At 40.4% G+C, this 27,599-nt stretch overlaps 2 protein-coding genes across 2 annotated transcripts in view; one reads left to right on the forward strand and one right to left on the reverse strand.

Moving 5' to 3' along the window:
- The window catches only part of dbr1 (debranching RNA lariats 1), an 18,538-nt gene extending 12,514 nt beyond the window's left edge, over nucleotides 1-6,024 (forward strand). Inside the window, exons 9-10 of the mRNA XM_085765060.1 lie at nucleotides 1,023-1,146; nucleotides 5,945-6,024. Of these exons, the coding sequence (XP_085621186.1) occupies nucleotides 1,023-1,146; nucleotides 5,945-6,024 (204 nt within the window). The remainder of the gene's footprint in view (nucleotides 1-1,022; nucleotides 1,147-5,944) is intronic.
- Nucleotides 6,025-18,599: 12,575 nt separating this feature from the next.
- Nucleotides 18,600-26,105, reverse strand: LOC146965579 (uncharacterized). Its single transcript, XM_085765747.1, has 5 exons — nucleotides 25,974-26,105; nucleotides 25,600-25,860; nucleotides 25,338-25,511; nucleotides 20,605-20,651; nucleotides 18,600-19,166 (listed from the first exon to the last, which is right to left on the reverse strand). The coding sequence occupies exons 1-5, from the start codon at nucleotides 26,021-26,023 to the stop codon at nucleotides 18,610-18,612; spliced, it is 1,089 nt and encodes a 362-aa protein (XP_085621873.1). The 5' UTR covers nucleotides 26,024-26,105; the 3' UTR covers nucleotides 18,600-18,609.
- Nucleotides 26,106-27,599: the final 1,494 nt, after the last annotated feature.

The following is a 27,599-nucleotide window of genomic DNA, read 5'->3' on the forward strand; positions in this document are numbered from 1 at the left end:
CAAATCAAATCAAATCAATCTTTATTTATAGAGCACCTTTCATACATGGAAAATGCAACACAAAGTGCTTTACACACATAGAAAATAAAACAATTACAAGTAAAAACCCCTCCCTCCCACACTCCATACTACACACACACACACACACACACACACACACACACTCTCTCACTACTGACGCTAGGGAGACATGGCATGACACCGAGGATTGAGGAAGCGCTATCTTTGGGGCCGTCCACACTGGGAGGAGTCGCAGGCCGTGCCACAAGGGGCACCAGCGCCCAGGCCCCCCGACCCCGACAGACCACAGCCAGCCGAGCCGAAGGGACCCAGGGACAGCGCCCCCAGCAGCAGCCCAGACACAGCTCCCAGCGTGGAAGACCCCCCTGAGGAAACACTGGAGTTAAAAACTAAAAACATAAGATAGGATAAAAACCCTGAAAAAATAGGTTAACAGGGTAAACAGTTTAAAAAGGATAAAAAGTAAATAAACAAATAAATAAATAAAAATATGTAAGATAATAAATAAAATAAGTAAAACAAGTAAAATTATTTAAGGTTAATAACAACTTTATAAAGAATATCACACACAATATCACATTTATTCCGTTGTGTTTTCCAGTGAAGAACCTTCAGGCCTTCATCCCAAAGCCCTTACACCCATTAAGTCATTTTAACCAATTTACACAAATTGAATTATGTCAATTTTAATAAACTTAAATTCAAGTCTAGAAAAAAATACATCCAACCAAAAAAAATCACATGACCACTCCAACAACAAGCTTGGGCAAATAAAACAGTGTCATCTGCATAGAGGTGGACACTGACATCATGGAGAATGATGTTACCTGTGTCTGTAGTAGAAAGAGAAGGTGCCTAAGCCAGAGCTGAGTGGTGAACCAGCTCAGACCACAGCTTATTCAAGTGATTGTTTACGCCACCGTAACTTATTTCTTTGTTGAATGTATTAATCGCTGCCCGACGACTTCCCGTTGTCTGACTCTGGGCGTCTCGTCCTCCAGGGGATGAGCGTCATCTGCTCCACCATCACCGAGTGCTGGGATCACGACCCCGAGGCCAGGCTGACGGCGCACTGCGTGGTGGAGCGTTTCAACGTCCTGGAGCTGGAGGAAAACCCGGACCAAGGCCAGGACCAGGACCAGGACCAGGATCAAAACCAGGACCAGGACCAGGACCAGGACCAGGACCAGGATCAGGATCAGGATCAGGATCAGGATCAGGAACTGAGACCAGAAGCTCAGAGAGCAGAGAGTGGAGATAGACCAAAGAACTCAGAGAGTCCAGACAATGACCAGGTTGACTCCTCCTCGTCCCTTCAGGTTCCTCAGCCACACAGAGACCGTGCAGAGGTTTCCCATGATTCCCTGGGTCACACTGGGTCTGTGGTCTGAGCTCATCCACACCCGGTCCTGTAGTCCAGTCATTGTATGAAAAAAGGTTGAACAAATTGCAACAGAAGCAAACTCAACTGACCTTGTAGTGTAAGTAAGGGAAATAAAGCCCCGAAGAATCCCATTAGGGGAAAGTTTAGAAAAAGACCCAAATATAGCCCATTTATGCCTATTCATTATTTTTCTCACGTGAATAGGGTAAAAATGTTAACCTTTAAATATCTCCATGAAAATTACTGAGTTGATTTCTTACATTAAGACAAACAAAAAATGTATTACAAGTTTTTTGAAATTCTTTGTTAACATGAGCAAATTTGCATACATTCCACTGTTTTGATGGTGCTGTGGTGGTACCAGCATGAAAATCGTAATGGTTCATAAAGGGACCTGTGTATTGTCTTGAAATTTCAGACCAAGTCACAGAGTTTACTTTCACTTTCGTCAGTTTATCAACTGTAGCTTTAATGAGCTAGGGCGCTTAGGCTACAAACGAGTGCTTCCCGCAGCGACGGATTCTTGAAAAATTGCAGTCATCTTGAAATTTAAAGTGGTTTCTTGTCGGTTGACCGATGGAGTCAACTCATTCCAGTTTTCATGCCGGTACCACCACAGCACCTTTATATACTGTACATATACATGTGCCGTCGAAACGGTGGAATTTATGCACATTTATGCAAATTTGCTCTTGTTAACAAAGAATTTCAAAAAACTTGTAATACATTTTTTGTTTGTCTTAATGTAATTAATCAACTCAGTAATTTTCATGGAGATATCTAAAGGTTAAAAATTTTACCCTATTCACGTGAGAAAAATAATTAATAGGCGTATGAATGGGATATATTTGGGTCTTTTTAGAAACTTTCCCCTAATGGGATTCTTCAGGGCTTTTTTTCCGTCACTCAGGACATGGTGAGGATACAAAATCTCAGTTGAGTTTGCTTCTGATGCAATTTGTTCAACGTTGACCCTTTTTTTGTCTTAAAATGACTGGCCTACTGCTGGTGGCTGAGTGGCCTTCTCCATGGTGGACGCTGTGCCGGCACAGACTAACACCTGGACAGTCGAGTTGTTTGGAGACGTTTCCTGTTTGTCGGAGCTGGACTCCATTTTTGTTTTGTTTTTTTAGTGACTGTAACCTTCCTGTCTGACCTGTGGACGCCGTCCGACCCAATCACACACCTCTGCCAAAGACTTAATGATGCTTGTAATTATTGATGATCACAGGCTACATACTGTAAGTGTGTGTCATGTCTTTGTTGTTTCTCAGATACTGAACTCGTTGATTCAGTCACTGAAAAGACAAAAAACACACAAAGTCACGACAGAACAGAAAAACCCACTCTCTCTAAATGATGATGTTGTTTTATAATAAATGTTTTCTGTAATTGATGACCAGGTCTTTGTTCGATCGACGCATTTCTGTTTGGATTTTCTGTTTTTTTCCATCATTGGCCACAAAATATCATCATCTGACCTTCTGACCTTTGTCTGAATCTCATATTGAGCTCTTCTTCTTCTTCGCTGGTAGAAAAAACTGGACACAACTTGGAGTTTGTTTTGATAATATTTTAACATATCAATTTTGAAAGCTCCATACAGTATTAAAGGGATAGTTCACCCTAGAATGATATTTCGCTCATTATCTACTCACCCTCATGTTGACTAAGGGCTGGAAGAAGTTTCAGAGTCCTCCGTGGCTTCTCTGAGTTACAGGGGGTCTCGGCATAGCAGTGCATGTCCATATAACGGTTGCAAAGGGACACCGGAGCTCTTCGTAAAAAAACACACACAAAAAAACATCCAAATACCTCCATGCTGCTCGTATGTAATGTCCGTCTTGTGCTGAAGCCCCAAATTGCGTAATTGACCCTTTGTCAAGGCCCCGCCCCCCACGGTTACTGTTGCTAGGTTGGACAAACAATGGTCACGGAAGGGTTAACTCCCATTGGAAACCATTGAAAATTAGGCAGATTTAAATTGCTTGTAAGGAAAATTTTAATTAACTTCTACATCAGAAAAATAGTGTCCATGATAGAGGACAGACGTGGCTCAATAGCGATTGAACGGGCATTACCTGACTTTTCCGAAAAATGGGGAAAAATCATTGTTTTGGTCACTCACTAGCTAGTAGCTAACGACGCTAGCTAACGTTAGCTACAAGCTAACGCTTAATCTCCGCCGATCTCCCGTTTCTCCTCGTAAAACTTCACGAAGTTCAAAAGACATTAGCAGCGGTAATGTTACGTTTGCTAGATAATTTTGAAGGTATTAGATCTTCTCTGTCTATGAACACGACCAGAGAGTGGACTGGAGAATGAATGAGCTTCAATAGCACTTCAGTACAGCCAGGGAAAAACAGGCTCACTTCTCATGAGGACTGCACACAACAACAACAACAAACAAAACTTTGCAGTTAACCCCTGACCTATGCCTAGAGCTCCCCCTAGTAGACCACCCCCAAACCCTATTATTAAGCTCAACTAACAGAAGGTTAAAGTAATATGTTATACAGTACACATGGGCCAAGTAGCCTATGTTTATTGATGTCTTAGGTTTGGGGAATGGGATAAAAATGACTCCAGGAATACGTTCCAGATATCGTGAGTTGCTATTGCAGGAACCCCAGGCACATTTTAACCATATTGAAAAATTATTAAGTAGTTTTTGCCAAAAAAATTGCTGTCTACCTATCTTGTTTCATAGGGTTTCATTCCAGGGTTGTCCAACCTTAGAATGTTGTGCAACATGTGACATGGGGAGAAGCGCTCTGATTGGTGGATCAGCAGACCAATCAGAAGGCCAACAAAGGGTCAATTGTCCCGAAAAAAATTAAATAAGTCTATATTTTAAGCTTGTTTGTAGCGGAAGCTTCTCGAAGCTCCTCTTCCTGGTCCGTCCAAATCTCGCGTGATTTGCGCCGGCGTCAGCATGCGTCAGTGCGGTTACTGCGAATCACGCGAGATTTGGACGGACCAGGAAGAGGAGCTTTGAGAAGCTTCCGCTACAAACAAGCTTAAAATATAGACTTATTTAATTTTTTTTCGGGACAATTACGCAATTTGGGGCTTCAGCACAAGACGGACATTACATACGAGCATCATGGAGGTATTTGGATGTTTTTTTGTGTGTGTTTTTTTACGAAGAGCTCCGGTGTCCCTTTGCAACCGTTATATGGACATGCACTGCTATGCCGAGACCCCCTGTAACTCAGAGAAGCCACGGAGGAATCTGAAACTTCTTCCAGCCCTTAGTCAACATGAGGGTGAGTAGATAATGAGCGAAATATCATTCTAGGGTGAACTATCCCTTTAATGTAGATGGTCACCAGACGTCAGACATGTCTATGAATATTCTCATTCATCCAGGTCATTGTTCTCTCTCTCGCTCAAATTGAATCGTAGGCAACTGGACTTTTGAGACCACAGCAATGGTCAAGTGGAACCAGTACTTTCACAGGTACTTTGGTGAACACACCCACAGAGGTTAAAGGGATAGTTCACCCAAAATTGAAATTTCACTCATTATCTACTCCCCCTCATGTGGACTAAGGGCTGGGAGAAGTTTCAGAGTCCTCCGTGGCTTCTTTGAGTTATAGGGTCTCGGCGTAGCAGTGCATGTCCATATAATGCTATATATGCTTGTCTGTCTTGTATTGAAGCCCCGAAATGCGAAATTGTTCTGAAAAAAATTTAAAAAGTCTATTTTTCAAGCTTGTTTTGTAGCGGAAGCTTCTCAAAGCTCCTCTTCCCGGTTCATCCAAATTGGACGAACCGGGAAGAGGAGCTTCTGCTACAAAACAAGCTTGAAATATAGACTTATTTAATATTTTTCGGGACAATTTCTCATGTCAGGGCTTCAATACAAGAGGGACATTACATACGAGCAGCATGGAGGTATTTGGATGTTTTTTGGTGTGTCTTTTTGTTACGAAGACAGTTGGTATCCATTTGCAACCGTTATATGGACATGCACTGCTACGCCGAGACCCCCTGTAACTCAGAGAAGCCACGGAGGACTCTGAAACTTTTTGGGTGAACTATCCCTGTCAGACTAGTGAGACGATGCTTACGAACTGATGAAGCCCCTTGGATAAGAGGCGAAACGTCTTCCTAGACAAATACAAGTCCAGTTGCCTACGATTCAATTTGAGAGAGAGAGTCGACATCAGACAGTGTCTCAGTGTTCAGTTAGTCTGGAGCCTGCAGAGCTAATCACATTAGCTCGTCTCTCTGAAGTTCACGATGAGCTCAATCACTTAATAGTCTGGCTGTCAGAGTGTGGGAACATCACACACACACACACACACACACACACACACACACACACACACACACACATTCACACACATCTACAGAGCTGAGGAGGAAACCACATGGACTTCACAGTAAAACAGAGTCTCAAATGGCTTCATGAATAAAAAACTGTCAAAATAAATGAACTTACATGCTAAATTTAAGCTGCGACACAAATCAAACAATAACCAGGTGTGGGTCAGCTGGTCTCTGTCCTTTGTCCTGTCCTCATGTCAGCAGGACGGAGAGACTCTGAAGTCCTCAGACAACGAGTCCTGGACTCTGAGAGTGAAGAGCAGGAGATGGAGAGTAAAGTTTAAACAGGTAAAAGTAAAAAGCAACCTTCAAAATATTAACTAAGTAAGAGTAAGAATGTACTTGGCGAAAAAACTACAAACTGAGTAACTGCTGAGTAACTTCTGATTTATTTGTTCAATAATCAGGACATGAATGTGATCAAATACACAAAAATGTAGCAATATCAGCAATGAACAAATTCAGACATTGCCAAAGAACATCACTTCACTAAGACAATAAATGAAAATGTTACAAAGTAAGATAAATTAAGGATAATTCAGCTACAATAACTTACAGATGTCTATGAGCTGTCCATGTAAGGCAAGGTGAAGTAAAAAGTATGCAGTTTATCTGAATGTCTGAATATGTAACGGAGTAAATGAAGTGCGTTACCCACCTCTGGTTAAACGATTAAATCAAGATTCAAGAACTTTATTTCGCCATATTGTGCACAGACAGTCCCTCAGGAGTCAGACTGAGATAAAAGAGTAAAAACGTTTAAAAAGACTTTTCAAGGAATTAGTCAAGGCAAAAAGACAAAGAAAACATCAATAAATAACACAGATAAATGACATTGAAAGATAAAACACACAGAAATATATAAATACAGAAAATCTTCTCTGAAGACTCATTTATTCCCCAAGGCCTTCAACCCAGGTTGAGGTAGAGTCTGTATGTAAGATTGTGTACACATTTGATTGGTTTATTTATTTTACCTGTAGCCTACATTGTTTTTGAGATATCCAAAAACCCCTCTGTAAAAACTTCTGACTCTAATATGTCAACAAAATAAAATGAGTTTTGAAAGTAGCTTTATCCATTGTTCAGATTTCGGTTCTGGAAATGTATGCAAATTAGTGCATATTTAATTAGATATTGCCTAATTTACATATATAAACATAAACTTTGACAAAATGTGTAATACAAAAAATATTTATCTTAATGTGAGTCATAAACTTGGGAGGTTTCATGGTGATATCTGTTAGTTAAAATGTTTACCCTGTTCACCCGTAGTGTCTCATATTAACACAAACACGCCCCCTGGTGTCAAACTGGCCGCGGTGCAGCGCTCTGAGGCTGTGGAGGTGAGAGTGAGTCATCAATCAATTCAATTTCAATTCAATTAGCTTTATTGGCATGAACAGAAATTTGTTGTTGCCAAAGCATTGTACAAACTATTTACAAAGACATTTCAATATAACAAAATATGATTACATATTTCAATTACAAATAAACAATATTCCATATAAACTACATTACAATAGAATTTAATACAATCAGGTATGAATAATGGTGCAAGTTAAGATGTTAGATTTGTGTCCGGCGCAGCATCAAGCCGGACGCTTATTTGTCCTCCTTTTTGGAGTTGCACCTGAACGCAACGCTGCATATTGTGCAATGGTGTAAGACTTTCGGTTTAAAAAAAAAAGATTGGTTAAAAATGATTGGCTAAAAGCGGTGTCACTCGATCTCTCATTGGTTGAAAATGTAAACAAGCCGCCCCCAGTTCCCGTGTGCTAGCTGTGTCACTCATCTCATTAACTGAATGTTAAAGCAGAAGTAAGTGGTCCGGTCGTTTTCGCTAATGCTGCGTTCCAGGCAGGCTTTTGAAATCGTAAATTACAGCTTCAAGTCACAATTTACGACTTTGTAGCGTTCCAGGCAACCCACTCGTGTTTTTCCGACCTGTTTTACCGGTGAAAGTCACTATAACGGCCACTCGTAACTTCTGACCGGTGAACTCGTACCAGATCGAACTGGTACCACTTCACGGTCGGAAAAATACGAGTTTCCTTGAACGCACCATAACAGTCCTCGTCCCTACGTCGCCACATTCACGGCGTCCCTTGGCTGCACACACAGCCCTGCATGCCGTTCTCTCTCCTCATTGGATAAAAACTGTAGGATACGATAAATGTTTTCTCCTGGGCTCAGAGCAGAGCAGAGGGACTGACAGACCCGTGTTTCAGACCAAACACTCTATAGAAGTGATTGCTGTCGGAAGATAGAACTATTTAAGACTTATATTAACACAAATATATCACTTACTTCTGCTTTAACGAGCCGAAAAGACGGACCTCATTCAATGCCGAATGGTCAAAAGAGCACACGCTTGTGAGCAAAAGTAGCAAAGACGATTTGCATGCGTATTGCACACTTTGTTGTGTTAGCACACAATGAAAGGCGGCCATTGGAAGCCATGAAGCACGCCGGTGTTTTGTTTGTTTTTTTCCCCCTGAGCTGCTGCAGCAGGTGAAGGTGGATTTTGCTGAGGGCTGATGAGGCCGGATTGAAGAACAGGATACTGAGGACAGGGACTTAAATCAGTTAAAATACAGGTGGACTGTAGCTGCACACACACATACATAAACACAAATACACTGCAGACATGTCCCCAAAGGACTGAATCATAGGAATACACTGTGGACTTTTCAGTTCAATATTCACCTGTTACATGGTGTTTTTTTTCTTACTGTCTTTTGTTGTTTACATAAAAAAAGTTCTATATGCTTATTACGTAAGAAGTGGAATGTGTATTTGTGGCCTGAAATTTTTTCCGGCACATGTAGGCCTACCACATTGGACAAAAGTGTCCATGTCAGACATAAAGGTTAAGGCCATAAATGTTCTGCTTTGTGGCACTGCACTTTGCAAGACAGCTGTAGGCTATTGAACAAATACAAACACTGTGAACAAATACTTTTCGCCTTCTCAGGAATATTCTTTCCTCTTCTGTTACACATACATGATATCACAGATAAATTGTCTTGTGTTGAACAGAGTATCTCAGAATCACTGTATCATGATACCATCGTTATCATGTACAACATTGTATTGTCGTGGGGAGTACACTAGAGTTGTATGTTGCGATTTTTATTTCCTCATCCTCACTAAATGCCGCAAAGTGTCCTCCTTTTTGGTGTTGTGGAAATGGCCACCCTATTTCAAACACTATTAATGTGTAAAATCAAATATAGTGAAAATATAACTACATTACTAATTATTTCCACAAAGTATCTATTAAAATATGACCAATTATTAAAGTGTTTGAAATATATAAGTCATTAATTCATTGTCTCTATCTATACCAAATGTTGAAGTTAATTTTAATCTTTTTTTTATTATTACAAATGACACTGACTCTAGCATTTAAATTCCTACCAATTCAATGTTACGTATGGACCAGTATCTGTGCATTTACCTTTACTTTGGTGCCACATCTGCCGACACGGTTCATACATAATCTTTTTGGTATTTAGGAATATTAAAATCAATTAATTGTGGCGTTTAATACCACGATTAACTGTGAAAACAAGTAATGGTGACATCCCTAGTAGAGAGAACACCTGAGTTCAACTGAATGTTCATGTCAGTGCCTTTTATTTAAACCTGTGAACCTGCGCTGACCTTTACTTTGAAAAGACGGCACGGCACGGCACCCTTCAAAATAAAACACCCGTTTATGCAGAGTGTATACATAACATGGACCAGATGTAGTTAATGACAGCGACACCACGCAACTATCTCATCACTGATCGATCATTATATTGATTAATTGATCAGTTATTTTGGTCTGAAAACGACCATGACAGATGAGGAATGTCTTCAAGAGTCAGAAAACCTCTGAATATTCAGTTTCTACACAACAAAGGGAGAAAAAACACGTTCTGTGCAGAGTCTGAGGTGAAGCTTCTGGATGTTGTCAAGGAGATAACAGACTGAATGTAATAATAATAATTAGCTGAGAGGATCAGACAGGAAGCAGAGAGCTGAGAGGAACTCCTGCTTTTCATTATTGACCCGTTAAAGAGTACGTTCACACGGAAACGACCTGAACAGAAAACCCTGCACTGCAGAAACTCAAAACACCAAGAATATTTGTCTTATTTTTAGTCAAAACAAATCTCATTCTACTTAAAATAAGACTCATCACACAAAAAGTAGTTTGTTTTTAGACACTTTTTACTTCTTTCAAGTCTATTTTCACTTGAAATAAGTAGAAAAATCTGATAGTCGAGCAAGTTTTTCTTCCTTATTACAAGCACAAACAAGTTGCTTTCACTGAAATTTTGTTTGAAACAAGTGAAAATGATCTAAAAACAAGTTAATTGTGATGAGTCTTATTTAAAGTGGAAAGAGATTAGTTTTGACTAGAAATGAGTCTCATAAGACAAAAATTCTTGGAAATATTTTAAGTTTTTGCAGTGTGAAGTGGCGTTCCATTCTCACTTCTTATTTCGTGTTTAGACGAGCGTTTCTAGGGTGGAAATCCGCGTGCACACGGCGACGCAAAAGTCTGTGGAATTGAATGTTGTAGCACGCCAGGCGCCGAGGTGGCAGTGTCACTTTTTTGCGTTTTCAAGCCCCCAGGGCCTCAGACTTTGATGATGATGATGATGATGATGTGATGACACAGTCGGCTGCACCAATCGCTGTACGACCAGGGTCCAATACAAACACACTAAGAAACCTTGATGATGGTCTGTGACGAAGGGCACAACGCAACAACTCAGACCAGATCTGATCTGACTGCACCAGACTGTTCAGGTTCTGCTCAGGTATCTAGTAGAAACTAAACCAGGTGACTTCAGACTCCCCATCAAACATTAACCAGTGTAAATGTCAATGTGTTGTTGTTAGGGATCCATTACTTTTTTTTTTTTGGCTGGTTTATATCTGTTTTTAATAATCTACCTTTAACTAAAGATATTTTCACTCTGTTCCTGTTGTAAAGTCGACGTCGTTACATCAGGGAACTTAAATCCATATCGCTGGTGTCAGGATTCCTCCTGTTACAATCAATCAATATATAGATTGTTAATCTTTAAAACCGTGACGTCATGGTATAAAACCAGAGACGAGGCTCAGCTACTAACCTGCACACCGTGGTTTAAAGACTTCTTCATCTGCACAGACAAACACATGTTGTATATTATAGTAGAATATATAAATATAAATATAAATATAAGAGTGAAGGGCAGAGGCAGGTTAGACAGACGGACTAACTGTACTGTAACTACTACTTTTTGCTCAGTAGGGGGCAGTGTTTTGTTTCTTCTTCTTCCTGTTACACTATGCTCTGGTCATTATTATTAGAGAGCGATGCTGGACATAAGAGTTGCTGAATTATTACAAAGCTAAAGGGTGTTTGTGTTGTTTTTTCTCATGTGTGCAATAAGAGCAGTGTAAGTGTTATTTTTGAAATGCAGCTGAGCAAGTGTGAAAACCCACTGTCACTAACAATACCAACAATGTGATGTATCTGTTGTATATAAATACACAAACAGAGACGATGTGACAGGAAATCTGTTGATGATACAAGACTGAGACAGTGACGATGTTTAGACTGTGATAGAGAATCAAATCCATGCCAGATTTAATCTGGTCGCTGGTTTGAAACATTGATAAATACAAATCTTCAAGCTGTTGTTATTGATGCTGCTTTTAGCTGATGTATTATTATTATTATTATTATTATTATGGTTATTATAAGAGTTGTTATTGGTTGATCTCAAACAGGAAGTAGCAGCAGCTGCAGTGTCTGACCTCTGCAGCTCAAAGAAGTAAAGAAATAGTTTTTATTCTTCTGTTTTTTGAGCTGGAGTCAAAGTGAAGAGTTTTTACTTGAATCTCTCAGCTGTTTAATAGATACAGTGCCTCCTCCTGGCCTCCTGGCAGCGTATTTATCTTCATTTCTAAACGTTATTCTCATTTTATCATATTTATAACTTAGTTCAAGTTTAAATATCGGTTTTGAGACGATCACATAAGAAAGAACTATATTCACTGCTTTTAAAGAGAACGGTTCTAATCTGAGTTTCATGTGGGGAGTGTTTGTGATGATGATGATGATGATGATGATGATGATGATGATGATGATGATGATGTGTTGAATGTGAGATGGCTCCAGAGATGTACCGACTGCATGATTTATAAACTATTTTTTCTACAAAAATTAAAAAATAAAATATATATGACTGATGTTTTTGTCTGTGTGTGTTTATTTATCTGTGATCTGTAGAGATAGATCATCTGACCCCCCCCCCCCCTCCCTCCCCTCCCTACCTGACAGCACAGAAATAGGTTCATCATGTGAGTGGTAAGAATAGACCTGTGGTTTGTAAATGTCTCTGCTGCCAGTGGGCTCAGTTCAAGGCCTCAGTCCTCTCTGACCTTTGACCTGCTTTATGAGGCAAAGACAAACATCACGGCTGTGGTCGTCTCCAGAAAGCCAGGGAGAAGAACCATGAGAAACACTATAAATAATATTATGTAAGTTTAGTTTTAGGGTTAGGGGTTAGGGTTAAGATAAGATCATCCTTTATTTGTCAAACAGTGGAGGGGATTTACAAGGTTGCAGCAGCAGACAACAGTAAAGGAAGTACAGTATAGCACAGATAATAAAGAGCAACCGGAATTAAAAATAAAGCAGTATTTGTAGTAGAGTATGATTAATGAATAATAAGAATAAGAAAAAAGGGTTACCTACACCTACATTTGGACTTTAAGATACGATAAGAATTACTTTATTACCCCAAAGGAAAATTAATTTATGGAGGTTTAGTCACTTTCTTTATATATTAGGCTAAATAAAACGCTACTTTTCTAATTTTTCAATGTTTTTTTGTTTTTTTTTTGATAGTAAGCTTTTATGATGTTATGAATATACCTGCAGTAGCTTTAACTGTGGGCAGGACCAACAGAAAAAACTTTAGTTTTGGTAACACTTTACAATAAGGTACACAAAATTAGAGTAGTTAATGAGTAACTAATGAAGAACTAATGAGGAACTAATGAGTAGTTAGTGAGGAATTGAGCTACACAATATTACAGTAGTTACTGAGGAACTAAGCTACACAAAATTACAGTAGTTACTGAGGAACTACTGATTAATTAACTATTAGTTAATGGTCAGTTCTTCAGGAATCCCTGATCAAATTTCAGAGGAGTAGTTACTGAGGAACTAATGAGTAGTTAGTTAGGGAACTGAGATACACAAAATTAGAGTAGTTACTGAGGAACTAATGATTAACTAACTATTAGTTAATGGTCAGTTCTTCAGGAACCCCTGATCAAATTTCAGAGGAGTAGTTAATGAGGAACTATTAATGATCAGTTCTTCATTAACTCATGATCACATTTCATAGAAAGTTAATCACAACTTGATGATTAGTGAACTAGTTACTTCATCAGTACAGAATCATTACTCAATAACATGTCCAGTAGTTAACCTTTATGACCTAAAGTGACACATAATGAGTGGTTTTTCATTTCTTCATCTTCATCTTTACATTAGTAGTTCCTTAAAAAATCACAGACAGCAGGATTCTTGAGAAGATTTTATTCATTAATTTCAGACCACATACACATCAATATGACCATCCATGTTGCCTTCAAAATAAATATGATAGTTTGTCACATGTTTGGTAGGCTAAATGAATGTATCATGGGGCTGTGTGTAAAGTAGGCTACTGTATACTGATCACACCGTGGTTCACAGTAAAGTTGTTTGAGGTGCACAAAATTTAGAGTCGTTATTTACTATGAAACAAATTTGGAATGAATGAGGAACTCACTATTAGTTAATGGTGAGTTCTTCAGTAACTCCTAATCAAATTACTGAGGAACTAACTATTACTTAATCATTAGTTACCCTTTTTGTGTACCTTAAGGTAAAGTGAGACATCAAAATGAGTAGGTAATGAGTACTGAATCATTACTTAATCATTAGTTACCCTTTTTGTGTACCTTATAGTAAAGTGAGAAATCAAAATGAGTAGGTAATGAGTACTGAATCATTAGTTACCCTTTTTGTGTACCTTATAGTAAAGTGAGACATCAAAATGACTAGGTAATGAGTACTGAATCAATAGTTACCCTTTTTGTGTACCTTATAGTAAAGTGAGACATCAAAATGAGTAGGTAATGAGTACTGAATCATTACTGAATCATTAGTTACCCTTTTTGTGTACCTTATAGTAAAGTGAGACATCAAAATGAGTAGGTAATAAGTACTGAATCATTACTCAATCATTAGTTACTATTTTTGTGTACGGTACACAAACATTACAGTAGTTACTGATGAACTAATGAGGAACCAAAATAATCATTTGCCTCCATGTGCACCAAAATGACATAGAATGTAAAACAACAACAACAACAACAAAAACCTTTGTAGCTTACTTGCTTAAAAAAAAAAAGTCATTTGTCTTTTATTTTGGAAACAAGATATTCAATTCCGGTGGCTCACCTGTGCAGCTTTACTGTGAGGAGCAGTGAATTCATTTGACGACGATGAGAGAAGTAATGGACAGAGCAAGGAAGAGCAGAAGCTCCCATCTCGACTATATCAGAGACGTTCTATATCTCGAGGATGAGGATGTGACCGTACAGTATAAGTACATTTTAATGGTATCTCTCTCTTTTTTTTAAATATAAATTCGGTAAGATTGCTCCTCAAATTTACTGTAAGATAACTTTGTCCAAAGTGAATTTAGCCCTCTAAAACCGACCGTAGTTTGGTTAACTGAACGTTAAATCGATGCTACGCTTGCACATGTTTTACAAAACATTAAATAAATTATCAACCGTTTATGATCGGGGGGTTATCCGCTTTCCGAGGGTCCTTGAATGGTGCCTCTACGACAACACGTGACACTGGAAGAGAAGCTAAACCGAGCATAGCATTGATGCTGAGGTTGCACATTTTTGACAAAATATTAAATAACTTATGAACCGTATATGACAGAGATGAGTTGTGAACAGCATCTGAATCACTGGATTTTTCGAATGGTGCCTCTATGACAACAAGGGACGATATGCGTCATGTAACCACATGGTAAGGGAACAGAGCTAAACCGAGCTAGCATCAATGCAACACTTGAGCATACTTTCATAGAGGCACCATTCAAGGACCCTCGGAAAGCAAAGAATCCCGCGATTCAGATGCAGTTAACAGGTTATTTAATGTTTTGTACAACGTGTGCAAGTGTAGCATCGATGCTACATTCTGTTAACCGACCATAGCATCGATGCAATGCTAGGTTTTAGAAGGCTACATTCACTTTGGAGAAAGTTAGCATAGTAAAATTTGAGGAGTCATCTTACACATCTTCCCAAAAAAAATAAAAAAGACAGATACCATTAAAATATCACTGTACGGTCACACCCTCGTCCTCGAGATATCGTCGAAATGGGATTTTCCTTCTTTTGCTTTTCCCTGCATGGTCCATTGCTTCTCTTGTGCCAAGTGAATTCACTGCTCCTCACAGAGGTGCACAGGAAATGATGATCTCGTTTCCAAAATAAAAGACAAATGACACTTTGTAAATGACCTTTAATATGATAAGAACATTACTTCATTTGTTGTTTTTATGTATATTTATTTAGTTTCTGAACATTAGTCAAGGTCAGGGCTTTATTTCTTATATATTAAGCAGACGTTATATTCAGTGCTTTTATTTTGAAAGCGTCTCGCCGAGACCTCATAAACTTCCGGTGCTACGGATTTTACCGGCAGTGTGTCTGCAAGGCCAGAGTGTCTCCAATGCTAAAAGTGTGCCTAACTTACATGAAACGCCCTAGCACCTGGCTAATAAGGGGCACAATTGTTTTTGTTACCTTTTCATGCCATATTTATGTCCGGCTCGAGTTTGGTCGCCATAGTCTCATGTATGGAACATGTTGTGGTTAGCGGTAGCTATTAGCATTGGCAGCTCGGCTTAGTTAGCTTAATGGAGCTAAGCTAACGCATCGATTGTTTTATTAATGCAACAGGACGTATTTTGTCTGTTTGATGTGAGGTCTGGTAAGGTTAAAAACAGTTTATTGGATTAAAAACAAACGGTTAAAAATATTTATTTCATGCTAATACAGCACTCCATTTGGATATTGTCTTTTGATTAAAATATAAAAAGGGAGTCAACTTACATGATTGTTTATGTGATAAAAGCAGTTAAAAATAATTTCATTTATGTAAAAGGAAAGGTAACTGTATTTTATTTTCTTCTTCTCATAGCTCTTGCGGTGTGTCTGCAACTGAATACGGTCCATGGAATGAAGGAATGTGAACCATCAGTTTCATCATTTGTGACCATCATTTAGCTGGGGACGCTACACACTTGTTATTTTTTATTAGGCTATTATTAAAACAAGAAAGCTACAAAGGTTTTTCTTTTCTTTTCTTTCTCTCTTTTTTTTAATTTTATTTTTTACATTCTATCATATTTTCTTGTGTGTGGACATAAAAAAAAAATGTTATTTTGGTGCCCGTGAAGACAAAAGTTATTTTGGTGCACATAGAGGCAAATGATTATTTTGGTTCTTCATTAGTTCATCAGTAACTATTGTAATGTTTGTGTACCTTACACAAAAATAGTAACTAATGACTAGGTAATGATTCAGTACTTATTACCTACTCATATTGATGTCTCACTTTACTATAAGGTACACAAAAAGGGTAACTAATGATTCAGTAATGATTCAGTACTCATTACCTAGTCATTTTGATGTCTCACTTTACTATAAGGTACACAAAAAGGGTAACTAATGATTCAGTACTCATTACCTAGTCATTTTGATGTCTCACTTTACTATAAGGTACACAAAAAGGGTAACTATTGATTAAGTAATGATTCAGTACTCATTACCTACTTATTTTGATGTGATTAAGTAATGATTCAGTACTCATTACCTACTCATTTTGATGTCTCACTTTACCTTAAGGTACACAAAAAGGGTAACTAATGATTAAGTAATAGTTAGTTCCTCAGTAATTTGATTAGGAGTTACTGAAGAACTCACCATTAACTAATAGTGAGTTCCTCATTCATTCCAAATTTGTTTCATAGTAAATAACTACTCTAAATTTTGTGCACCTCAAACAACTTTACTGTGAACCACGGTGTGATCAGTATACAGTACTACACAGCCCCATGATACATTCATTTAGCCTACCAAACATGTGACAAACTATCATATTTATTTCAAAGGCAACATGGATGGTCATATTGATTTGTATGTGGTCTGAAATTAATGAATAAAATCTTCTCAAGAATCCTGCTGTCTGTGATTTTTTAAGGAACTACTAATGTAAAGATGAAGATGAAGAAATGAAAAACCACTCATTATGTGTCACTTTAGGTCATAAAGGTTAACTACTGGACATGTTATTGAGTAATGATTATGTACTGATGAAGTAACTAGTTCACTAATCATCAAGTTGTGATTAACTTTCTATGAAATGTGATCATGAGTTAATGAAGAACTGATCATTAATATTTCCTCATTAGTTCCTCATTAACTACTCGTCTGAAATTTGATCTGGGGTTCCTGAAGAACTGACCATTAACTAATAGTTAGTTAATCATTAGTTCCTCAGTAACTACTCTAATTTTGTGTATCTCATTTCCCTAACTAACTACTCATTAGTTCCTCAGTAACTACTCTAATTTTGTGTATCTCAGTTCCCTAACTAACTACTCATTAGTTCCTCATTAACTACTCCTCTGAAATTTGATCAGGGATTCCTGAAGAACTGACCATTAACTAATAGTTAGTTAATCAGTAGTTCCTCAGTAACTACTGTAATTTTGTGTAGCTTAGTTCCTCAGTAACTACTGTAATTTTGTGTAGCTCAATTCCTCACTAACTACTCATTAGTTCCTCATTAGTTACTCATTAGTCATTAACTACTCTAATTTTGTGTACCTTATTGTAAAGTGTTACCTTAGTTTTTATTAGACACTTTTAAAAATGCCACTGAAACAATCCAACTGTTATTCCCACTACAGGTAAATAGCATAAATGATGACAGTAAAGGAAATAAAGTTAAACAGTTTTATTTTTATGATGTAGTTAAATACAAGGGGCTTCAATACAAGAGGGACATTACAGACGAGCACTATGGAGGTATTTGGATGTTTTTTGGTGTGTCTTTTTGTTACGAAGAAAGTTGGTATCCATTGACAACCGTTATATGGACAAATACTGCTGCATGGACCCCCCCGTAACTCAGAGAAGGCACGGAGGACTCTGAAACTTCTCCCAGCCCTCGACATGAGGGTGAGTAGATAATGAGTGAAATTTGAATTTTGGGTGAACTATCCCTTTAACAACTAGAGAAAAAATAACTGATAAACATTCTACAAAGTAAAGTCACACATTGGCAGCAGTGAACAATTTCAGAATAAGACGTTTGAGACATTTTAGTCAAAACTTGATGAATGAATTAAAATCTGCCAGGAAATGAATCTCTAAATAAATCCAGTAATAAATGTCGACATGTAAATGTTTGTTTATTAATTCATTTATTTACTGATTCTTTATTAAATCACGTTTTTGTTTATTTCACATCAGATTATTTACATTCATGGATTAAATCAATTGGTTTTTTTAAACTCTTCTCAGTGATTCTCATAAACTTTTTCTTGTTTTTCAGGTCCCAGTGATTTTTCTGTTGCCATGACGCTGATGAGTTCATTATTAAACTGTATTCATCTCTGTCCTGTGAAGACGACGTGAGTGAGAGACAGAGACAGACGTGTAGAGACTGAACTGTCTGTTCAACAGAGAGAAGGTTTCTGTGACAGGAGGAGACTCTGCTTCACTCAACACAGACTCACTGACGAACCAGAACCAGAACTGGACCAGCAGAGTCTAAACCCAGGATAGAGAGGTTGAGTGAAGGTGGTGTTGAAGGTGTAGAGGTGGATCAGTGAGTCAGAGGAGACTCTGTAGAAGGACAGAGAGCCAGCAGGACAGTCCACATACACTGCTACTCTGTTAGAGACAGAGGAGGAGGAGGAGGAGGAGGAGGAGGTGATAGGTGTGTCTCTGCTATTGTGCCTGACGTAGTAACCACCATCATCATAGCAGTTCAGACTCCAGGACTGATCGTTCCATCCAAACCCACAGTCTCTACTGTTTCCTTTCCTGCTGATTCCTCTGTAACTCACTGATATCTCAACGTCTCCTCTCCTCTCGACCTCCCAGTAGCAGCGACCAGTCAGACCAGTTGAACACAGCAGCTGAGGCCACTGGTCAAATCTGTCTGGATGATCAGGATATGACTGATCCTCCTTCACACGTGTCATCTTTCTGTTGTTGTCAGACAGTTTGATCTTTGTGTGCACTGTGTTTGTGTCGATTGTGAGTCGACAGGAATCTGATGGAGAGAACAAGACACAGCTGCAGTTATTGATCATTGATCAGTTATTGACAGTTTGATGAAGACTCATGAGGTCAGTGATGTGACAGTGTGAAGATGGTTGAATGTGCTGCTTTGTTTCCATTACGGATGCACATTTTGAAACATTTTTCTGACCGATAACCGACGCTCGTTAACCGATTATTAACCGTTAACCGATAAGATTACAACGCTCCATTTATTTATTTATTTATTTATTTTGCCATTAAAGGGACAGTTCAACATTTTGGCAAATTGGCCCATTGCCATAATCCCTATAGTCATAGCAGTAGGTTCGTTACCTTTAATTGTCAGTGCAAGCTGTTTTTTAGAACGGCGGAGCAGAGCCGTGAGCTGCTCAGAGCTACGCTACGGAGGCTCATTATGGGATTTCTTGGTTTCCCTCATCAAACTCATCAAATACACAATCCAACAACTCCACAACGCTCTGGTGGACAAGTTGTGAGCTGCACATTCACCACGCTATGAGATAATAACACAACGTTACCACACAGAGTTGTTTTAGAGGGAAATTCATGCAAAACCTCTGATGCACGTTGCCTTCAGGGACAGTTTTTCATCAACAGTCTCTGTATTTCCCTCTAAAACAACTCTGTCTGGTAACGTTGTGTTATTATCTCATAGTGTGGTGAATGTGCAGCTCACAACTTGTCCACCAGAGCGTTGTGGAGTTGTTGGATTGTGTATTTGATGAGTTTGATGAGGGAAACCAAGAAATCCCATAATGAGCCTCTGTAGCGTAGCTCTGAGCAGCTCACGGCTCTGCTCCGCCGTTCTAAAAACAGCTTGCACCAACAATTAAAGGTAATGAACCTACTGCTACGACTATAGGGATTATGGCAATGGGCCAATTTGCCAAAATGTTGAACTATCCCTTTAAATACACACGTGCGCTGTGACAGCTGATCAGTGCCACATCCACTCTGCTCTGTCTCAGCTGATCTCTCATATGGAGGTTAGATCGTCCAGTGTAGAACTGTTTTAGTTACAAAGTGCAGCCAAACACCAGACTGAAGGAGCAGCAGAGCTCCTCTGTGGAGCTGCAGGAGAGCTGCATCAGCGTCCTCTTTTATTTACTTTTTTCATTGTTTTCAGCGCCGTTGTTACAGGTGATTCACATCTATGTCTGTGTAGCTACATTTATGGTCTGACCTTCCTTCATGGGGGCTGCTGCACATACTGTCAGTCCTCCTGTGGAACTTTTTACCGCGACATATGACTGAAGACACGTGGAAATCTGCATGTGTCGACACGCCCCCATGAGTTGACGACAAGGAGCTAATAAAATAAATAACTGATAGTATTAATCGGTCAAAGTTCTTGTTATCGGTTAACGGTTAAACGGTTCAACATGTGCATCCCTCGTTTCCATGAATCAAAGTAAAAACAGACTTACACTTCCTCAGACCTGGTGTCAACCATGGGACTCCAGCAGGCTCCACCCTGAAAGGAGGAGGGGGGTCAGAGCAGCACCTTCTCTGTCAGCATGCACACATGGACATTACATGGCTCTCACACACACACTGTTTTATCACTGTGTTCACATGGAGGCTGGTATGTCTGGATGAACACTGAGCACAGAGAAGAAGGAGCTGGAGTCTTTATCTAGTGATGATACAGAGCAGGAGGAGACCAGGAGGAAACACTTCATCATGTCTTTTCTCCATCTGATGTCACTGCAGTGTGAGACACACACTTTCACTCTCTGACTCTCAAGCTGCACAAACACACGTCACAGCAAAGAAGATGAAGACACAACAGGTGGAGCTGACCAGCCCAGATATCCCACAATGCACCAGGAAAGAAGAAGAGTGCAGCTGTGAACAGTGGATGGTTTCAGTGTCTGATGAGGAAGGAAACACACTCAACACGTTTGTTAGAGCTCATTAGGTCTCATTCATGAAACGTGAGCAGCACGGATTTGTGTGTAAACCCTGAGCAGCGCAAATTTACGTGGATTTCCGCATTCATCAATCTTTTAGTAGTGCTGATTTTTTCGTAGCTACTCACAAAATCTACACCTGCTCCGGACTGTGTGTAGCGCTTGTGTAAATGTAGGAATTCAAATAAATACTGCTTGTCACTGTTGAAAATTACAATTTTAATCTGTATTACTCTCTCTCATGTTCAAAATACGCCGACGCCTTTGAAACACGTAATTTAAACATGACAAACAATTAGAAATATTTGGAGAGAGAGACGTTTTAGGGATCAGACCAGCCGCGTCGCCAGACAGATTTCACTGGGGCACGTGCCCCAGTATTGATCTGCAGTGCCCCAGTAAAAATTTCACCAGTAAAAAATTCACTTCAGAGTTTTAAGTCTACATAGCATAGGCTACGGAATGCGCACATAACTACTTAATATGGTAATTTATTCACGTGTAGCGACTTCAGCTGATTTATACTTCTGCTCAACTTGAAGCTGCAGACAGAGAGAGAGAGAGAGAGAGAGAGAGAGAGGCGCTGTGAACGTTAGCCGACAACCATAGTGCGAATTACAGGAGGGTTTGACCCCCCCCCCACCCCCCACCCCCCCCAATTACGACTTCGACCCCCCTAAAAGAGGTACAAATAACAGGGGGGGGGGTTGAAACATTTATCTTTCTTATTAGTAATCATAAATACTACAATAAACAGTATTTTCCATAGTTATGCCAGGAAGATGCTTGTAGTAAAATTTCAGACACCCCTAGTGGACTAAACCATTTCATTGCCTGAGCCTGACTGGCTCACATCCAAGTCGGTGCCTGCATTTAAAAAAAAAAAAGACTTCACGCCATCTCATGGAGCGCTGTAAATTAATGTAAGTAGCTACCAAGCTATTTAATACACTTACTAACTTTCAGAGTTTCAGAATTATATTGTGTCAGGTGTATGCCTCCTACCTTTTTTTTTTTTTTTGCTAGGAACACCAGGCCTTGCCTGCTCGTCCCTCTCTGGCGTCTTTATGTTGATTTTCATAATGCTGCTTCCTCTAACTCTTTAACGTCACTATTCCTTATCACGCCGCCTGTCAGTCCGTTTGATTTTTCTTATTAGAAATCGATCCATTTTGTGCCCTGTGCAGTCACTCTGGTTAGCGGAGCTATAGTAACCTGCAAGCTGCACTGCCGTCAGGTTGTAAACAAACCCGCATGCTGCGTTGCCAGGTTTGACATTTTCCCCCTTTTGGAAACAACATAATTGAAGTGAATGAGTTGAGTTGAATGAGTTTAATGCATGGTTTAATGTAGTTGTTAGCGTGTTTGTAGTGCAGTGTTGGGCTATTTGTAGCCTAGCACATAAAAAAAAAAGTTTTATAATTTCATTTTAATAGTCTGTGGTGGTTTAGTTGGGCTTTTATCTTTTTAATAATACAAAAAAAAAAGAAAAGAAATTGGTGACCTCAAAATCAAACTTTGTGAACAGTTTTCTTAAAATAGTCTAATATGTTTCTCACTTCTGAATTAATGGTAAAGATGAGATTCACCATAGCTCTGGCTTTTGGGCCTATAGATAGAGTCCTATCTTATCCTTAGTTCCAATATTGGGACCAGTACAGGATGTGAATCTGTCTGGATTAGAGCATGTATGGTAACACATCTGCCATCATCTTTGCTATGTAGATAGTGTGTTTGGTTCTAGTTCAGCATTTTGTGGCTCTGTGTTTGAACAGAAATGAGGGTGTGTGGGGGTCTCACTTGCTGGCAGTTTAGATCTAGAATATTTTGTTGGTGACTGCAAAAGTTGTTTGTGTGGTACATTATGTGCCACATGAACTGTAAAATTGTGTAAAATTTGGTTTATCATCATCTACAGACTGTAGACATGTATAGTTTAAAGCACTATTTATGTTTTTTTTTATTATAAGTAAGTGCTAAAAATGTTTTTGCTCGTGCACTTTGCGCGCTCACATGAATTCTTTGTGCCCCAGGTGTGCCCCAGTACAGTATTAGGTCTAGTGACGCCCCTGGATCAGACACGCACAAAAACATCAAGGCTCCATCTAATGATGATAATAATCTGATATAAAACCGGAAAAAACTTTTTTGTGTTGCTACAGTATACGCTCGGTGGACGCACACTTCACCCTGCGCAGCAGCGCAGTCGGCACCGGTTTGGATGGAGCTGTGACAGACGGCTGGTGCTTCTGTAACAATATAACCTATATAACTTCATGTGTTGATACAACCATGCTGTTCTACAGCTGAGGCTGTGAAGAGCCTCCTCCTCCCGTCGCTGCTGTAGCTCTGGAGTTGTGTGTAGTTTTTTTTTTCTTCATGTTTCATATCGAACTATTCTGGTTTTACTTCTTAAACGGTTCTTTAATCAACCAAGGATACTTAATTCACTAAATCTGTTTCTTCCCTTCAGCCTTTGACCTGTCCCAGTTACACCACTACTAACAGAAGAAAATTAAATATTTTTTCTGGACTCCACTTCGATCCGTGATCTCTCTTTTTTTTCTCTCTCTCCCTCTTTCCTCGTTTACGTCATGGCCGCAGGTGAGCAGGATGCACCTACCTCCTAATATGGTGGTCAGGATCTCCTTATATGGCTATTCATGTATGGAGATCTATGCTAATTGCTGATCACCGGGGGCGTGTTAGTTAGTTTACGATGGGTTGGCATTCATCATCTTACACACGTGTTTATGATCAAATCTGAGTTTTTATGTGCAAATCTACACACAGATTTACTCACGTTTCATGAATGAGACCCAGTGAGTTTAGTGAGAAACACTGAGTGTGAACACAACTTGTGTTTGTCTGAAGAAAACTCCCCAGGAAGCTGAAGAATGAGGCTGTGAGCAGGTTTCCACAGGAGCCACAGCAGCAGTGAGTGGATGAAGGAGCTCTAATAGAAACCATCTGATCACAGTGACAGGACGGATCAGGATCTCATGATCAATGACTCTGTTCTTCTCTGCTCTTCACACAGATCAGCTGCAACACACTGACTCACTGAGATCAGTCACATCATGTGGAATAAAGCAGCCGTCCTCAGGACCAGTCCTGAGCTCCATCAAACCTGTCCACACATTTTGACTGGACTTGAAGTCAGAGTCCAGAGGAAGCAGAGAAACTGTAGAGCAGAGAGAAGCAGGCTCAGCTCAGAGCACATGGACTCAGACAGGAAGTGAAGCTCCAGCTGCTGGAGACTTTCATTAAGGAGCCACTTTGTGGCTTCATCTGATCTGGAGTCAGCACACACACACACACAGTCTGAAAACAGCTGTTTGATCACACACACATTCAGCCACAAACACTGATTATTACACTGTTCACTACACTCACTGTCTTCTGATTGACAGCTCCAGGCCTCTGGACGGTGAGGACATCTGGATGTCACACTGTGATTTACTGTCTCCTCAACACAACAACACATCTCATCAGGACAAGACCAGGATCTCAGAGAGACTGAGCTGATTATTGATCATCAATATCTGACCAGACAGAGACCTGATGGTGCCGCCTGGTTTCTGTCTCTTATTTCCTCCTTGGTTGGAGACGCTGGGAGACGAATGTCTCTGAGCAGTGGACATGCTTTGATTCTTGTTGCTGTGTTGTTGTTAGTGTGTCCACACTCAACAGGTGTCTACAGTCTCTGGGACTGTTCAGGTCAAACACTCTGTTGGTTCAGGAGCAGTTCAACCAGCAGCAGCTGAAATGTTTCCTGATACACTCTGAAATAAAGTCTGATCCAAACATCTGGAGAGACTCAGAGCACAGCTGCCAACAGCTGCTTTCATCACTGACATCTCTTCTCCTGAATATGACACAGTGAGTCATGATGAGACACTGAAGTCATCATGAGGAGAAACTCCTGATCCCAGTAGTTCATCACTGTGACTGATGAAAGCTGCACAGCTCATGTTTGAAACACTCTGAGATTTTGGCTTCAGTATAAACTGTGTTGGGACGAGTCAGACTGTGACAGAGGACGTCAGTGGAGTGGGCGGAGCTTCACCGTGGCCTACACCACCTGGGGATGGTCTGAGTGATGGGATCTGATGTCATCAATGCATGGATCACCTGAGACAGATGTTAATACCAGGTGTGACCAGGTGTGAACGGGGCCATAGAAAATGTTCCAGCTCCTCCTCCTCTATCAGACAGTGTGTGTGGCTGCAGCAGCCTCTCCATACCTGAGAGAGTCCAGTCTCCAGTCTGGATCCTCCAGTCCAGCAGACAGCAGCTTCACTCCTGAGGCTCCTGGATGGTTGTAGCTCAGGTCCAGCTCTCTCAGATGGGAGGGGTTGGAGCTCAGAGCTGAGGCCAGAGAAGCACAGCCTTCCTCTGTGATCAGACATCCTGACAGACTGAACACACACAACAACACACAGGAACCCTCTGTCAACACTTGCTGCTGTGTTCAAGTGGCATCAGATAAACAGGATGGATCCTCACCTGAGAGTCTCCAGTCTACAGTGTGGACTCTCCAGTCCACCAGACAGCAGCTTCACTCCTGAGTCCTGCAGGTTGTTGTTACTTAGGTCCAGAGTCTCCAGTCTACAGTGTGGAGTCTTCAGTCCACCAGACAGCAGCTTCACTCCTGAGTCCTGCAGGTTGTTGTTACTCAGGTCCAGGTGTCTCAGACTAGAGGACTGGGAGCTGAGGACTGAGGACAGAGCTTCACAGCTTCTCTCTGAGAGGTTACAGCTGCTCAGTCTGAAGAAATGATCATGAGGAATTAAAGAAGAAATTAGTTTATTATCTGTTCTGTTGAAAGACAGAAGGGTTTTTATGTAATGATGAATAAATCCAACTATCTCTACACTTACAGAGCTTTGTTAGAGGCTTTGACCACTGGCAGCAGCCTCAGAAGAGCCATCTCTGAAGCAGAGTATTTCTTCAGGTCAAACACGTCCAGATCTTCTCCTGATGACAGTAAGATGAAGACCAGAGCCGACCATTGAGCAGGAGACAGTTCATCTGTGGAGAGACTTCCTGAGCTCAGGGACCATTGGATCTCCTCCACTAGAGAACTATCATTCAGTTCATTCAGACAGTGGAACAGGTTGATGCTTTTCTCTGCAGAGGGAGTCTCTTCAATCTTCTTCTTGATGTACTGGACTGTTTCCTGATTGGACCGTGAGTCACTTCCTGTCTGTGTCATCAGACCTCGTAGGAGATTCTGATTGGTCTCCAGTGAAAGACCCAGGAGGAAGCGGAGGAACAAGTCCAGGTGTCCATTTGTACTCTGTAAGGCCTCGTCCACAGCACTCTGGTAGAAGATTGTCTCTGCAGATTTGACTCCTGTTGTTTCAGTCTTCCTCTTCTTCTTCTTATTGGAGGTTGTTTGTTGTTGTGACATCAGGTTGAGTCCAGAGTTGATGAAGGTCAGATGGACATGAAGAGCAGCCAGAAACTCCTGAACACTCAGATGGACGAAGCAGAACACCTTGTCCTGGTACAGGCCGCTCTCCTCTCTAAAGATCTGTGTGAACACTCCTGAGTACACTGAGGCTGCTCTGATATCGATGCCACACTCTGTCAGGTCTGATTCATAGAAGATCAGGTTTCCTTTCTGCAGCTCCTCAAAAGCCAGTTTTCCCAGAGTCTCAATCATCTTCCTGTTGTTTTTACTCCAGTGTTGATCTGTCTCAGCTCCTCCATCATACTTGGCCTTCTTCAGTTTTAGATGAACCACCAGGAAGTGGATGTACATCTCAGTAAGGGTCTTGGGCAGCTCTCCTCCCTCTCTGGTCTTCAACAGCTTCTCCAGAACTGTAGCAGTGATCCAGCAGAAGACTGGGATGTGGCACATGATGTGGAGGCTTCGTGAGGTCTTGATGTGGGAGATGATCTCTTTAGCCTGCTCCTTCTTCTTTCTGAACCTCTTCTTGAAGTACTTCTTCTTCTGTGGGTCAGTGAACCCTCTGACCTCTGTCACCATGTCAACACACTGAGGAGGGATCTGATTGGCTGCTGCAGGTCGTGTGGTTATCCAGAGGCGAGCAGAGGGAAGCAGGTTCCCCCTGATGAGGTTGATCAGCAGCACGTTGACTGAGGTGGACTCTGTCACATCAGTCAGGATCTCAGTGTTGTGGAAGTCCAGAGGAAGTCGACACTCGTCCAGACCGTCAAAGATGAAGACGACCTGGAACTGATCAAAGCTGCAGATTCCTGCTTCTTTGGTTTCAGAGAAGAAGTGATGAACAAGTTCCACCAAGCTGAACTTTCTCTCTTCCAGCACATTCAGCTCTCTGAAGGTGAAGGGAAATGTGAACTGTATGTCCTGGTTGGTTTTGTCTTCAGCCCAGTCCAGAGTGAACTTCTGAGTTAAGACTGTTTTCCCAATGCCAGCCACTCCCTTTGTCATCACTCTTCTGATTGGTCGGTCTCTTCCAGGTGGAGCTTTAAAGATGTCTTCTTGTCTGATGGTTGTTTCTGGTCTGTCTGGTTTC

This window comes from Trachurus japonicus, chromosome 21 (assembly GCF_045865225.1).
Source record: "Trachurus japonicus isolate A0001 chromosome 21, Traja_1.0".
Taxonomy (NCBI): Eukaryota; Metazoa; Chordata; class Actinopteri; order Carangiformes; family Carangidae; genus Trachurus; species Trachurus japonicus.

Coding starts and splice junctions, on each gene's coding strand:
- LOC146965579 (XM_085765747.1), bottom strand. CDS start 26,023: ATGGCTCTTCTGAGGCTGCTGCCAGTGGTCAAAGCCTCTAACAAAGCT. Junction 25,861..25,973: donor AAAGCCTCTAACAAAGCTCT/GTAAGTGTAGAG, acceptor TCATTTCTTCAG/ACTGAGCAGCTGTAACCTCT. Junction 20,652..25,337: donor TGGAGACTGGACTCTCTCAG/GTATGGAGAGGC, acceptor TCCTCCTTTCAG/GGTGGAGCCTGCTGGAGTCC.